At 42.4% G+C, this 15,591-nt stretch overlaps 1 protein-coding gene across 18 annotated transcripts in view; it reads right to left on the bottom strand.

Annotated features, from left to right (window-relative positions):
• FHOD3 (formin homology 2 domain containing 3) overlaps nucleotides 1-15,591 on the bottom strand; it is a 573,780-nt gene that overhangs the window by 212,144 nt on the left and 346,045 nt on the right. For all 18 annotated transcript variants that reach the window (XM_061588106.1, XM_061588108.1, XM_061588113.1 and 15 more), the window contains exon 7: nucleotides 11,544-11,655. In XM_061588106.1, coding sequence (XP_061444090.1) covers nucleotides 11,544-11,655 — 112 coding nt within the window. The remainder of the gene's footprint in view (nucleotides 1-11,543; nucleotides 11,656-15,591) is intronic.

Raw genomic sequence — 15,591 nt, 5'->3', positions numbered from 1 at the left:
ATGCGTGAATGAGACACCAGATTTAACACAACAAACCTTTAACATCATATCAAACACCGCTGTGAACTGAGTTCATAAATTTATGCGTCATCAAGCATTGACTAACAAAATAATGCCAAATCAACTAATGCATATAAATATGTGAACCATTACATCAGCTATATAACAAGGCCACCTGGTTTACATTTCAAGATCAGCTCTTTAAACCACTTTAAAAGTTGTTGCTGGGATTTATCCATTTGTAGATATATATGTTGGAAATGTTATTAAGTCACAAAACGCCTCTATCTTAGGACCTTGTACCTTCTCTGCTGATTATTCTTGCAAGCTAACCAGAGCCAATTTTTTAAAAAGGGAAAGCTTTCTCCTTTGTGTTTCTAAACTTTGGGTGTGATAGCCTACATTGTGCCCTAGAGCCTTCTTATTTCCTGAAGTTCTAGACTGTGAGTCTAGAAAACTTTTCCGTAAATAAGAGTGATAGTATCTAAAACAAAAGCATCAGGTCTGTTGATGCGAAAAGTGCAGTAATGAATTAAAGATGAAGAAATGTACTGCTTCCCTCTACTGGATGGACTGCTGCCCTCTACCACAAACCATATTGCACACCACATACTGCTCCATCAATTGCCTTAGCATATTTGCATTCTTAATCTTAGCAGGCTGGTATATGCTATACAGGTATATGGCAGAGAAAATTAATGTCATTAACACTTATTATTTGATACTAATCATTTTTATTATTCATAGCCTGTTATATATATATAAAAAATCCCCCTCCCCACACATACAATTTTGGGAAACCACCCATCCCCAGTGAAATCATGTGTGTTTAGATAATTCAGTGCCTTTGGGGGAGAGCAAATTCTAAGAATTTTCAGGGAAGTGTTCTTACCTATAAATATGAGGTGTAGGAAGGATTTTTTTCCAACCAAAAAATGTATTGATGCAGCCCAGCCATGTTCATGGACCAGGAGCATTCTTGCAGGAGGAGAGGGTAGCCATCTTTTCCAAGATTGCCACTGGGAACAACTACACCATGATGCTACATCATTCCTGTCCCAGGAATGTGGCTAGGATGCTCGAGCAGCTGAACTTGAAGTAACAGCCAGGATTTTTATTTTTAGGGAAAGAAAGAGAGAAAGAGAGAAAGAGAGAAAGAAAGAAAGAAAGAAAGAAAGAAAGAAAGAAAGAAAGAAAGAAGAAAGAAAGAAAGAAAGAAAGAAAGAAAGAAAGAAAGAAAGAAAACATCACCAGTTTGTACTGAAAGGTAAGACTTCCTCCCTCCAAAAGCTTTTGGGAATGGCTTACCAGCAAGCAATATGGAGGCATAACTGTGCAGCTCTCCTTATCCTGGAATAGGCAGCAATGCAGGTGACAGATACCTTCATGCAATATCGAGGGGGGGAAATCACACTAATGGTTTTTCAGGGTGTTTTTCTACCCCAGTGAAATTTCCAATGTATGGTGGGTTGACAACTTGCCCCCAGATAAAATGTTTGCCTGTGGTGTTAGATGAAGTTTGCTTGACACTACCCAAATATCTAGACCCTGAAAGCACTAGAGGGAGAATTTTTCAGTGCAGTAAATGTTTGCGCCTCCCCCTGCATATTGAATAAACATTACAATTTCTGTTCCTTTAATAAGCTATGATTTTTTATTTTCAATCACAAACAACAACTATCTTTAAAGTGAAAATGTTATGAAAATATTGTAAACTTTCTAGAATTTTTTTTACAACAACTGAAAACTAATGTTCATGGGTTTGTGGGGTGTTTTTCAACCCCATTAAGACACCTGCAAGAAAACTGTCTAGTTAGAGAAATGTCCCCAAACAACATTATATAGTTTGTGCCAACCTATTGACCCCCCCCCACACACACAATTTCCAACATGCTGTGGACCCCACAACAGAACTCCCCACATCTGTTGAACCATCTGCTGGTTTTCTTAGCCTTCCCCTATTCCAAAGCAATAGGCAAAAGACAGCATCCATTTGTTCTAGAAGAGTAAGATCTTTCTGAAGCAAATGTTGAGCCTACTTAGTGCTGGTGAAGATGTTGTCCCCAACCACATTCCTACCACTGTTGTACCTTGGTTCTACCAGCTTAGTAACAACATTGTAACCAAGCTGGGTTTCCTGTGTCCCTCCAGGCTGCTTGCCAAGGTAGATGTCACCCCTCAAAGGGAATCTCCTAGGCATTTCAAAGTACACCCATCCAACCCAGGAGGGATGTGAGAAATCAAGTTTGGATGGATGCAGGTTAGTTACTTCCCATCCCAGCTTCTCCCGGAAAATGGGGTTGGAGGGTATTTATAATTCCCATCATTTCTAAAATAAAACTTACTTTGCTTGTAAAAGCCATGTTTCTTTCCTTCTGCAACAATGGGACGTTGTGATTCCAAGTTTGTTTACTGCTTTGTCATGTGACTGCAAGCTTGCTTGCTTGGGAGAGGAAATTTGACTCTAGTGCTTTTTGTTGACCTGTTCCTGACCATTTTTGTATGAAAAAACCATGGGGTGTTTTATTACCCCATTCCACTAACATTGGCTGGGACATTTTATACTCCAGGTGGGGCTTTTTTTGTTTCCAGAAGGAAAATGGTAAGTGGTAACCGGCTCAAATTTGGGAGCATCGTACGGGTGACAATTTGTGACAACATCCTAGAAAGATTACCCTGGAGGTCTACTTAAATTGAACAATGAAATTGCGCGATGAAAACAGCTTCCAAGGTAGGTTTTCCCCCACAAAACTGGATGATTACAGTGCAAATTTTGCCACAAAAGTATCTTGAATCTGAGAGGAATGGAATCAAGAACAATGTGGAATTCAACAAAATTCCCAAAATGAGCCATGAGTCTAATCTCTGACTGAGTGATTCTGAGGTTGAAAGCAACACTGACATGGTGTGAGGCAAAGGGAAGGCCCTTAAGGGAGGGAAGCTGTCAAATGTAATGGAGGCAAACACTGAAACTGATTAGGGCATTGACAATCTAAGAAATGTGTTCTGCATACTGAGTGGCTGCCTTAGAGACTGAAGTCTAGGTAATTTCATTGCAATTATCTGGCATAGCTAGAACTGCCAATGAAGCACTAAATTTGAGCTTGGTGCAACAGCTTTAAATTGCAGAACTTACAATGGCAACTACAGAACTTGAGCATCAGCTGGCAGAGCAGAAGAACAGGAGCTGATGGAAAATATTTGCGTGAGGGGGTCCTGGAGTGTGGAGGGTCCTGGAGTGTGGGAGGGTCCTGGAGTGTGGAGGGTCCTGGAGTGTGGGAGGGTCCTGGAGTGTGGGAGGGTCCTGGAGTGTGAGGAAGGGGCAGATATGTCTGTATTTCTAGCTGACTGGATAAATATCCTGCAGATTGGGACCACCATTTCAATGGAAGACTTTGAGTGGATGAACAGAATACTGGGCCTGCAACCAGTCAGAGGAATTCCCCAGACATGATATAATCTGTTTTGAGTGGCATAGAATTAAGAGCAAGGTACTCAAATATTTACATAATTTCCAAGAGCTGTGCTATAGGTGGTGCAAGGGGATGAAGAGCTGAGCACTGTAATGTTGAAAATACAGTATTCATTAGTACTCACTGGAAAGTTGTTTCTGAGGGGGCACTAGGCCAGCACCAAGTGGGTTGTCAATCTCCTCCAATTGCTTGACAGGGAGGGGAAAAAACCTCATCACTCCAAGCCCATGTCAGGAGTATTAGTTCTTTTTCCTACCTAGGCTTGAACAGGACCTACTCACTAGAGCTCTTCTGGCACTGGGAAGCTGGTTTGAAATATTAAATCTAAATTGTGTGTTTTTAATGGTGGGAGTATTTGTGAGTGTAGGGGAATGTGTGTGCGTTGGGCTAACACTGTTCACGATCATTCTGTATAAAGAAAACTTTTCCTGAACCTGCTTCTTTCAGCTTCGCTCCCCATGTTGCCAATGTATGTCTGACCCTGTTGCATGTCTGATCCCCTGCTCCAAAGCTATCATTTTTATCTTCCCCTAGCTAATTCAACAACTGATTTATCTACGTAATTATTCCTCTCTGAGGATTACAATTATTTCACTCACCTTGATCATTTTAAGAAACAGATTACTGTTAAGAAACTTATTGATTCTGACCTGTGATTTCCCTTACAATCAATTCTTTCATTGTTTAAACTGCACTCATTTCATTGCTCAAATCTCCTTTGGGGTTAGTACCTTCAGTCCCTTAGTCCAATAGTGCCCAAAGCAGAAAATAAATCCAAAGCCAGGTCCTCAGCAGATGCCAAGAGTGCTCCCAGAGCAGGTAGGGAAGCCCAGCTTGTAGTGTCAAAAGCAATGGCATGAAAAGTAGCACCCACCATTTTGAAGGTGTTAGTAGCATGCCAGTGGTGCAGCAAGGCCTGAACATTTCCATGGTAGCAGAAACAATGGTGGATCCTCAAGAAATGCAAAGCTTAAATGGCCTTGTGGTAGTGATGGTGGGGTGGGCAATAAAAAGGGGCAAGCCAGAGGAGGATCCGTTGGGGGGGGGGAGAAAACAAAAACTGCAGCAGATTTCAGACGGATCTGGCTGCAACAAGTAAACAAGGCTGCACAGCAGCAACTACATTTATTGATAGGATGCTCAGCCTCTGCAACCCTAAGTGGTCAACAGGAGTTACTACATCAGCCTCAATTTGTGAACCAAAGATTACCAAATCTATCAAATTCAAACTTGCTCTCTACTGCCACATCTGGCACAAACATGCTGTAACAAGAAAATTCTTCTGTTGTAGCCTTAATTAGACAATTAAAGGAGGCCTTAATGATTGAGATTGCAACTGACATGAAAATGAATAGCAGACCAATACATAATACACCTACTGAACCTCAGATAATAATAAATAATACTCATCAAGATCATTGTCAAGCATAAAGGGAAACTTTTGGCAGCAAGCACAATGACCAAGCTGAAGAGCTCCTGAAGCAAATGTGACTCCAAGCCACCAGAAGTGGTTGATAATGGCACTGGGCACCTGAAGGAGGAGTCACAAGGGAAAAGGAAGGAAAGGATGAAAAGTCTATGTCGATAGCACCCTCAAAACAAGCACCACCTTGCTTGCCTTTCTCCCTTCCCACTATTCTCCACCCACTCCACACTTCTAAATTTAGATGGTAAGATCCTCATCTTGATCATGTTATTCTGTAAAATGCTATATGTGCTGTTGACCTACTACTACTACTACACATGTTTTGAAGTAGCTGGTTAGCACGGGAAATTCTTCAGTGCTCAGGAACTACAAAATAATTACAACAGGTAATTGAGGGAGAAGTAATTGCTCTTGTTATAAAGACAATATTGTACATGTTATAGGATGAACCTTTACTTGGCTCTTAGCATATTCCTCCAAAATTGTAGGGCAAATTTGTAAATGTCAGCAGAGGCTTCCATTGCATTTAGATGTACTTTTGTAGCACAGAAGCTGTACTAAGAATTATTAGGGGTGCACCCACTGTGACCAATCATGTGTACTGCATGTGTCGAAAGATTGTCACTCATTGACCAAAATGTAAATAAAAGCAACAGGTGCCTACAAAAACTCCTGTACTTAATTAACCAGCTCCAAGAATGATCACAGAATTCCTACATACAACAGTTAAGGCACATTCTGAGCAGGAAATTAATATTCAAGAACCCTTTCAAATGAATGGGAGCTCTTGTGCAACTCCTATTCATTTCAATGGGCTCATGCTGGAAAACTGGTTCTGCCCACTGGTAGTGACACCATCCAATAAAATTATTACAAGCAAGCAATTAATGGTAACTAACTGTAATTATATATAAAAGACAACCATCACAGCTACCTCTCTCTCTCTGTCAATCACTGTGCTCTGCAGGTGAGGGGCTCCTGCAGATACCATCTTATCAGGAGGTCCGTTCCGCACAACATAGGAAATGGACCTTTAGTGTGGTGGCACCTACCCTGTGAAATTCCCGCCCCTTAAATATTAGGCAGGTGCCATCTCTGTTATCTTTTCGGCGCCTTTTGAAGATGTTCTTCTTTCAACAAGCCTTTTAAGTTGAGACCTATCCTAGTCTGCGTCTGTGTTGGAATTGCTTTTTAATATGTTTTTTTTAAAAAAACAATGTTTTTAAACCCTTTTTAAAAGATGTTTTAAAAGCTTTTTTTAAAAAGTATTTTTAAAGTTGTTTTGTTTTGGTGTATTTTAGGGTCTCTTTTTATGATGTTTTGATGTGTTTTTAGTGCTTCTGTATGCTGCCCTGTGCTTCTGTATGCTGCCCTGGGCTCCTGCTGGGAGAAAGGGCGGGATATAAATCAAATAATAAATAAATAAATAATAATAATAGTGGAAGACCTGGCTGAAAAAAAAGTTTTTCACATGATGCCAAAGATACCATGTTCAATGCCATGTGAGCCTCCCTGAAGACATGAATGGAAGAATGAAATTCCCACTGTCCCTACCTGCTATCTAGTGAAACCACAGCCAAGGGAATGGACTTAGCAGAATCAGCAAGGAAAGAAAACCCTTTTGAGCTTGACCCTTTTGAACTTGACTCTAATCTGGCACTGTGAAGAGACATGAGAGATGCAGAATAAGTAGAAGGCCCACCCAGGCTGTTGGTAAAATGCCACCACTCTTACAGGTTTTTTTTTGTTTTCCCAGCACAGGCTGAGTGTGACCTACTCTAGGGACAACACCAGGTGGATGTTTTGAGTGGTGCAGTACACCTGTCAAACCATAACACAGGTATCTTAAGGTGAGCTCAAGGAGGAAAGAAACCTCTCATAGAGCAGAACAGTAAAACCTCACTTGATCTTGATTTTCAGTATGAATACAGACCATGAAAGTGGGGCCTCACACTATGAAGCAGAATTGACCAAGTGCTGGATTGTTCACCCACTAATAGGGAATGTGAGCTGGGTTTAGACTGTCATGAGAAATGTTGATTTTACCTTACTTATGATGTGTTCCAGAGATAGTAATTCTGCTCAATATGAGAAAAAGCATAGGCTCAGACATTTGATGTATGTGCTTGGCCAACTGGGCAAAGCTATCATTTGTGGGATTATGACTGAATGCCTTTATGTCAAACAGCCATCTGTCTCAAGAACAGAGGGGTTGCCTCTCACTCATAGTGCACTGCATGTTTGTGGGGAACCCAGTGCTCATTGTAGATTTTCCTATTCTAGGTCAGGGTTTTGTATGTAGTACAGAAGCTACGTTGATATGATCTATTGAAATATATCTGTCAATACAAGCTTTTGTCTGACAACCACCACAGGCATGCGACAGAGGAGCGTGGGATGCCGTGTGAGACCTCTGTATGTGCCCCCCTGGGCAGGTGTACATGCATGGGGTATCTGGTCCATAGCAGGCAGGTCTCTTCCTACTTTGTGGTTAGTCCAGGACTCCAAGCAGCAGAAAGGAGGACAGACATGCAGCCAAGGAGTCATGAGCCCCACAGACAGGGCACGGAATGGCGAGAACAAAGAGGAGGAGTCAGACTTTGAATGGGAAGAAAGCACCAGTGAAGTGTCTACAACCGAGCTGGAGTCTGAGAGCTCCTGTGCTGTAGCCAGTGACAGCTCAACCCCTATAGATCCCACTACCACCGAGGAAGCCCAACTCAGTCAGGAAGATAACTCTCTGGCTACCATTCACCCCTTTCTTTTGCCTGCTCCACCATCACCACCAAGCAGCCCCCCCTCCTGTTGGGGAGGACCTTGATGAGGAGGTCCAGCCGCCCTTGCCTCGGATGCAGAGGATGTAGTGCCGGTAATCTTAACAAGCCCTAACTGTCCCTCTGAGAAGTGCTCACTTGAGAGCATGCTCTCCACAGTGACACTCAGTCCACACAAGAAAGGTCCCCATCCATCCTTACATAAGGTTGGAAAGCAGGTGACATCTTAGTGTAGTGAAGTCATGCCTTGTTAGTTCTAGTAATGATACTGAATTCTGTGTAACCAGTAAGCTGATTCATGAAGCACTCTGAACTGAAATTTTCCATTAAATCTACGAAGAAAAACACATCTCTGCATTTGTGTCTGACTTCAGTGGGTTCGGGCAGGACAACAGGAGTCCCATGAGGTAACAAGTACTTGATGTGAGAAACAAGGGAGAGCTAGGCCCAGCAGGGAAAATAACCAGCCACACGTTGTCTGCCAGAGCTGGTGTATCTGGACCCCATGGGAGAGGGAAAGGAGAAGGCAAAGTGGAGTGACAGTAGACCTGGCCTTACAGCATCTAGTAACCAGGCTATCAGTAGATAAACCGAGGCTCCAAGAATCCCCAGTGTTTTTCAGTGGAGGAGGGGAGGGAGTCAGATACCAGGGCTACCAAAGCAGGCAGACGTAGCCCCCACAGGGCAAATAATCATCCAAACACCAAGGTAAGTAGACCGGGCCTCCAAGAATGTACTGTGTTTTTCAATGGATACACCAGGCCTTTCTGTGATGGACACCAGATCTACTATTCCAACATTTCTCAGTAGAAAGATCTGGCCTCTGAGACTCCCAAGTGTTTCTGATGCCAGGTCTACCACACCTGTTTATCAATGGGTAGACGTGGCCTCCAGATTTTTTAAAAAAACCTGAATTCTCCCTCAGGCTGCTATTGCTTCCCCAATCCTAGACCAAATTCCCAAAGCTTAATTCTCACCCCTCCAGGCACCCTGCTTCCCAGGCCTAGACCAGCAAACCAATCCTTTGAATCACTTGGCTGAAGAGGGCTTACAAACATAGGAATATAGGAAGCTGTGTTATACAGGCTCAGATTACTGGTCCATCTAGCTCAGTACTGTCTACACTGACTGGCAGCAGCTCTTCAGGATTTCAGGCAGGGAGTCTCTCCCACCCTTACCTGGAGATAACAGGGATCCAACCTGGGATCTTCTGAGCGCAAAGAAGATGTTCTAGCACTAAGTAACAGCTCTTTCGCATGGCAGAAGCTGCCACCTGTGGTAGCTACTGTAAAGCCTCAAAACAGCCAAGGGCAGCCAAGGATCCACTGGATTAATGATTAGCAGCCACATTTACCCAGAAGTAATTCTATCACTTTCATATGGGACTTGATCACAAGTAAGCGTACACAGGATTGCAACCAGCAATCTGGCAAAAGCTGGGTGCCTAAATTTTAATTACAGGTGCAGGAAATGGGAAAGAATGCACAAAAACAGTTGTCCCAATTTGCCACTCTATTTGTAGGGTTGCAAATTTGGAGCAGCTGTTTCAGAGTTGTCAATTTGATCCCTAAGGCCATTTTGGGAAGAGGGGGCTCACAATGTTGAGGATTGCTACTTTTCTCCCCTTTTTAACTTTTGGGTGGAAGGAAGGGGACTTAAAATGGCAGCAGAACATATTCCTAGTGTCTCTGGGAAAGAAGGATGGCAGCAGAAGTCAGAAATCCACTGCCGGCAGCTTTTAATGTTACAAAAAAGTAGGGGAGAGTATGAAACCTTATTGGTGCCATGGTAAACCCACTTCACAGCACTGAAATGCCATGTATCATGTCATACTACCCCTTTCTCTCTGTTTGAGGATTGACTGAAATCCTATTGCAAAATCTGGCAAACCCCAAAATGGAGAAAAACCCTACCAAAATTTAAGGACAAGAGATAACGTCCCCTGTGGATTAAGTTTTGTTTTCTAAGGGCTGAATCATTTTCTACATATATAGTGCCTTGCAAAAGTAATCAGACCCCTGACTAATGCTCTCATATTACTGTATTATAAATGGTACATTGTAATTTTGTTCCATGTGGTATTTTATTTTGAAACACTGAAACTCAAAATCAATTATTGTAAGGTGACATTGGTTTTATGTTGGAAAATGTTTGTAAGAAACATGAACTGAAACATTTTGCTTGCACAAGTATTCAACCTCCACACATTAGTAGAGCCACTTTTCGCTGCAATAACAGCTTTAAGTCTTTTCGGGTAGGTATGTACCATCTTTGCACACAGTGTCGGAGGGATTTTGGCCCATTCTTCTTGGCAGATTCGCTCCAGGTTGGTTGGACATCACTTGTGGATTGCAATTTTCAAAGAGCGTCACAGATTCTCTATGGGACTGAGATCAGGACTTTGACTGGGCCACTGTAGGACATTCACCTTTTTATCTTTTCAGCCACTCCAGTGTTGCTTTGGCCTTGTGCTTGGGATCATTTTCCTGCTGAAAAGTAAATTTCCTCCCAAGCTTCAGTTTTTTAGTGGACTGAAGCAGGTTCTCTTGCAGGGTTTCCCTGTATTTTGCTCCATCCATTCTTCCTTCAGTTTTAACAAGATGCCCAGTCCCTGCTGATGAGAAGCACCCCCACAGCATGATGCTGCCACCGCCAGTAGGGATGATATGCCCATTGCATGGGCAATGTTAGGTTTGCACTACCCAGAGAGCTTTGAGTTTTGGGCAAAAAGCTGTATCTTGGTCTCATTTGCCTACAAAACCTTTTGCCGCATCACAGCTTGGGGCACTCTCATGCTTTCTGGCAAACTCCAGACATGCTTTCAGATGGTACTTTTTGAGTCATGGCTTCTTTCTTGCAACCCTCTCATACAGGCCAGTGTTATGCAGAGCTCTTGATATGGTTGACTGGTGCACCATTACTCCACTCCTAGCCACTGAACTCTGTAGCTCCTTCAAGGTGATTGTTGGCCTCTCTGTGGCTTCTCTCATAAGTCTCCTTGTCGGAGAGCTGAAGTTTGAGGGATAGCCTTTTCTTGGCAGTGCCTGGGTGGTGTGATGCAGCTTCTACTTCCTGATGATTGATCCAACTGTGCTCACTGGGCTATCCAAACACTTGGATATTATTTTGTACCCTTTTCCTAATCTATGCATTTGTATTACATTATCTCTCACTTCTGTAGAATGCTCTTTGGTCTTCATTTCCCTTCAGATCCACAGTCTGACCAATGATCCTTCAACAGTGGGGTTTTTATCCTGTCAATGTGACAGCAACTTTAATGGTTCATAGGTGGAGGCCAATGGTAAGGTAATTGTGTTCTCGATAGGGCAATTTCTTTCATCTGTGTAAACTGGGAGCTTCCACATCACAGAATACTTATACAAGCAACATGTTTCAGTTTTTTATGTTTCTTACAAACATTTCCCAACATAAAACAAATGTCACCTTACAATAATTGATTCTGAGTTTCAGTGTTTCAAAATTAAATATCATACAGAACGAAATTGCAATGTTCCATTTGTAATTCAGTAATATGAGAGCATTGGTCAGGGGTCTGATTACTTTTGCAAGGCACTGCACTGGGGCTTTCCCCTGAGAAATACAAGAGAGTGGGGAAACCCATCTTTTCCCAGTCACTATTTGCCATGCATTCTGAAAGCAAATTTCCTGTTTATACACAGGGACACTGTCCGTAACATACAAGTGTTGTTTTCAACTTGGAAATCTGTTCCTTTAAAAAAAAAAATAGTGTATGAATAGAGAGAAAGATTTGGTTTTGTAGGGTAGGTCTGTGCTAGCAAAACAACAATCCATGATACATTTTCCTTTGAAGCATAACTACAAGCAGATACCATAATACTAGCTACTCACCTCTCTTTTCATCTACTATGGACACTGCTTGGATTAGAAGTGGTGCATTAGATTCAGTATACTCCACAAAAACAAGGAGTAACTTCAGTGCTGTCTTTACAACCAGGCGAAACTGCAAGAGGAAAAAGGAGAGCTTGTCACTCATCAGGCTGAGGTATTTACAAACATGCTGCTTTCTTACTGAAATACAGGTTGACCCTATGAGAGTTAATGGGCAGAGCCAATGTTACTATCCTTGATCAATCCAAAATGTGCTAAAAATGGGAGGCCAATCAGGGTTTTAAAGGATCACAAGTAGGGCAGGATCTGTGAACATATGAGCATAGACCTTTCCAATCCCGCTGCTTGAGAGCCTTTAACTGGAGGTACCACTGATCAATGGACCCCTTCCAAAAAATAAACGAATGGACCTTTCTTACACTAGTCCAGTTCAGATGATTGTTCCAGGCTTCTTAAAACATTGTTTATAAAGCTGTGAATTTTTGTTGGGGTCAAACACACCTTCCCTATTCCTTTCCCATCGCATAGCAGCTTCAACACAAAGATCCTGGTTTGTGTTACGACAGAGTTCCCAGTTATGTCCAAACCAAGGAACTCTGGCTTAATGTTGACTAACAAACCAGGAAAATGACCCAGTATCCCGACTCATTTTTGTGGGTTGTTAACCAACATTATGTCAGTGTTCCCCAATCTGGATGTAAAAAAGAACTCTTGCTTAGTACTAGCAAGGATCTTTGCAGAGAGATGATGCATGATGAAAGAAGGGGAATGGCAAAAGGAAAAATGTGTAGCTCTGGTTCTCATCCATGACTTTATTATTATTTATTATCATTATTCACAAACAATTGTTCCAACTGGGCCACTGAGCCAGGGGAGTGGTCTATCTAACTCAGTATATCCATTCAGTTTGGCAGCAGCTCTCCATCATCATAGACAAAGGTCTTTCTCAGGCTACTTATGATTTTAAATGGAGATATCAGGGACTGAACATGGACTTTCTGTATGCAAACCAAGCATTCTGCCACAGAGTTGCAAATCCTCCCTTAAGCTGATCTCTTAGGTTTGCTGTATCCCTGCAACAGGAGGCCAGAACGAAGCTCTAGAGTAACTATGATAAAATATATTTGGGAACCACTCTCTCTCTCTCTTTCACACATACAGTACACACATGCATACACCCTAGTGAACACACACACACACATTCTTTAGCTTTAAACTATCAATGCAGTCAACTAACTAGCAAATAGAACATTGAACAAAATAATAATTGTTTTAAATGCTGGAGTTCAGTCTTTCGCATTCTTGGCATCTCTAAGATGCTTTCCCTTATTTTTCATCTCAGCTGCTCTCTTTCACTGCTTGTCCTCCTCCACCACCAACTGTCCTGGTTGGCTTTCCCTGGCTTTGGGCTACATTTATTCATTTGACAGCTGTGTCTTTATATATAATATTTTTGTAAGCATCACACTACATGCTTCTACGCAGGTGCAGGTGCAAGTCTGCGCAGAAACGTTCATGCGCAGCATTACACTGTGAGGCGGGGCATTGGTGGCAATGATGGCACTCACTTGCTCAAGGTGCCCAGCGGTGATGGCAGCACATGAGTCACCTGGCAGTGGCAGTGCACAAGTCTCCTAGTGGCGGCAGTTGTCCAACAAATGAACAAGTAAGTGGGGTGGAGGCAAACAAGGCACCTTGTGGCAGCTATGCCTGGCTCTCGGTAGGTCAGTCAGATGAGGGAAGGGAGGGGGACCCAGTGGGGAGGGAGACCCGTGGGGAGGGAGGGCTGGCTGGTGACCTATGTGGGTGGAGGGGGAGCCCTGGTGACAGTAGGTGGGGTTGGCAAGCAAAGAGAGCAGGGGTGAAGCCCCTATTTCTATATAAATTTATTTTTCAATTGTATATGTGCAAAGCTAGCAATTATGTGTGATGAAGTATGCAATGCAACAAACCACAGAGTTAGCATAGTTCTTCAGCTTCCTAAGCAGGTTTACGAAATACAAAAAAAGTATCAAAATATGTAATTTGTGCATTTTGCCCTCAAAGAAATGGATGCTAAAATGTGCAGACCAAAAGTAGGTATAAGACAACAATTTAGGACTGAGATCTGGAAGGACAGAGCTTGAATCAAAACAACTTTAATCAAAAAGCCACTGTGAAACATGGACCAGGATATTCTTACTAAGAGGGTGCATTGGCTCTGTGTACTTTCCAAATTACAAAGCCAGTAGAGGTGATTTGGGTGAGTCTTTAATTTGCCTGAGTCAGACCGAGGTGCTAACAAGACATCCCAAATCAGATCAGGAACTCCCTAAACTCAGGTTCCCCTGTGGACTCAGGTTCTCCCCCCACTGCATTTTTAAAGTAACAATTGCTTTAAAAAATAAAAGGAAACCAAGCTGACTAGGGAAACACCTGAGGTCAAGTGGGCAGGAGTTGGGAAAGTGGGAGAATCTTTTGTTTTGACTGGAGGGTCTAGGGATGTTGAAGTAAATATTAAAAACTGGTTTTTCATGTGGATCTATGTCCCTCCTATCATCACCCCTTCCCCTAATTCCTGAGATCTGTCCCAGGGAGATGAGGCTTCATTCCCCAAAAACTGTGGTAGGGGACAGAAGCCCACCTCCTACCAGTGACTCTATGCTAACAGGATCCTTGCTGTGTGTGTGTGTGTGTGTGTGTGTGTGCACGCGCATGCACAACATTTTCTTCAGTCCAGTGTTTCCTGGTGATCCTTGCTCTTTTTTCTAACCCACTTCCTATCATTCTATTGTACACACCCTAAAATGGTAGAGTCTTCCCTTGCAGGAGAACCACTGCAGCAATGATTCTGAAATTTGGCAGGCTTCACCTCATCAGAAGGCATGATCATATCTGCAGTTTGCATTCAAGTCTGGCAAAAATAAGATACTTTCTCTCTTTTTCAAAAATTCTAACTTTAAAGGTGCTCTGCACACAAAATCCTGGATGTATCTGGCTACAATTTGGCAGGCTTAATCCACTCTAGAGAAGTTCCTATGCCTGCAAATTTCATCCACTTCTGTTAAATGGAAACACAGATTCATTTTTGACAGATCTAATTTGGGTCCAGAATAATTAGTCAAATTGGAAAGACACAGAGTGGCTAAAAACAGTTTGGGCTGCTTCTAAAAGCTACAGATACAAGTTGAATCTTGTGGCTGGGGCACACCCCTAGTGCTTATCCTTTTTTTCAAAATATACAAGAATAATATCTAGACCTTGGATCATTTCATTGTGGGTGAAATCAGATTTATGCAGAATTAATTTAATACATATATAGACACATTAACACAGGAATAAACCTTTAAAAAAACTAACAGGATGGTGTGTATTCTTTTAAGAGGGCTTTGAAAATAATTCTGCTGAGCTGGATGGTGATGGGTGTGTGTGAGCACACATGTGCATGTGGGGAGACAGGAGGTAGGGGAGGCTCCCATCATGCTCTTAATATTTCAAACATATGGATTTACATGATGATAACAAGAAGGATATAATGTAAATTTCAGGGACAGTCTCCAAATATGTAAACAAGTTTCCTGTCTAGCTCACAAAAGGAAGGCCAAACCACAGAGTGGCCGAAATGCGTTCAACTTTTGTCATAATAAATATATTTTTTCAAGCATTTTGGGTTCCCCCCCTTTTTTCTTTCTTTTTGCTTTTGGATGCTTGCCACCTTTTCTGTTAATAGTCTGAGGTGAGCCAGCCATCAGGAGCTGTGGGGCCAGGCAGTAGTCAAGACTGAGAGAGTAAGTTCGAACTACATGACAAACCAGGAGGCAGGGTTGAGAAGTAGTTAGGACCAAAGAGCAAGTCAGACCTAAAGGACAAAATCAGGCAGCATGGTCAAGAAGACAGACAGAGGTCATGGCCAAAGAGAGAATCAGAAACAGAGGACAAATCTGGAGGCAGAACTGAGAGTGAAATGAAAAAACAGAGCAAAAGTATAAATAGAAGAACACACTGGAACTCAGGAAGACTTTGTTGTTCAAGAATGGCTCTTTTGGAACTGGAAGTCATCCTACTCTCC

The sequence above is a fragment of the Rhineura floridana genome, chromosome 11, assembly GCF_030035675.1.
Source record: "Rhineura floridana isolate rRhiFlo1 chromosome 11, rRhiFlo1.hap2, whole genome shotgun sequence".
Taxonomy (NCBI): Eukaryota; Metazoa; Chordata; class Lepidosauria; order Squamata; family Rhineuridae; genus Rhineura; species Rhineura floridana.
The sequence above is the reverse complement of the archived record's forward strand: the minus strand, read 5'-3'. Positions and strand labels throughout refer to the sequence as shown.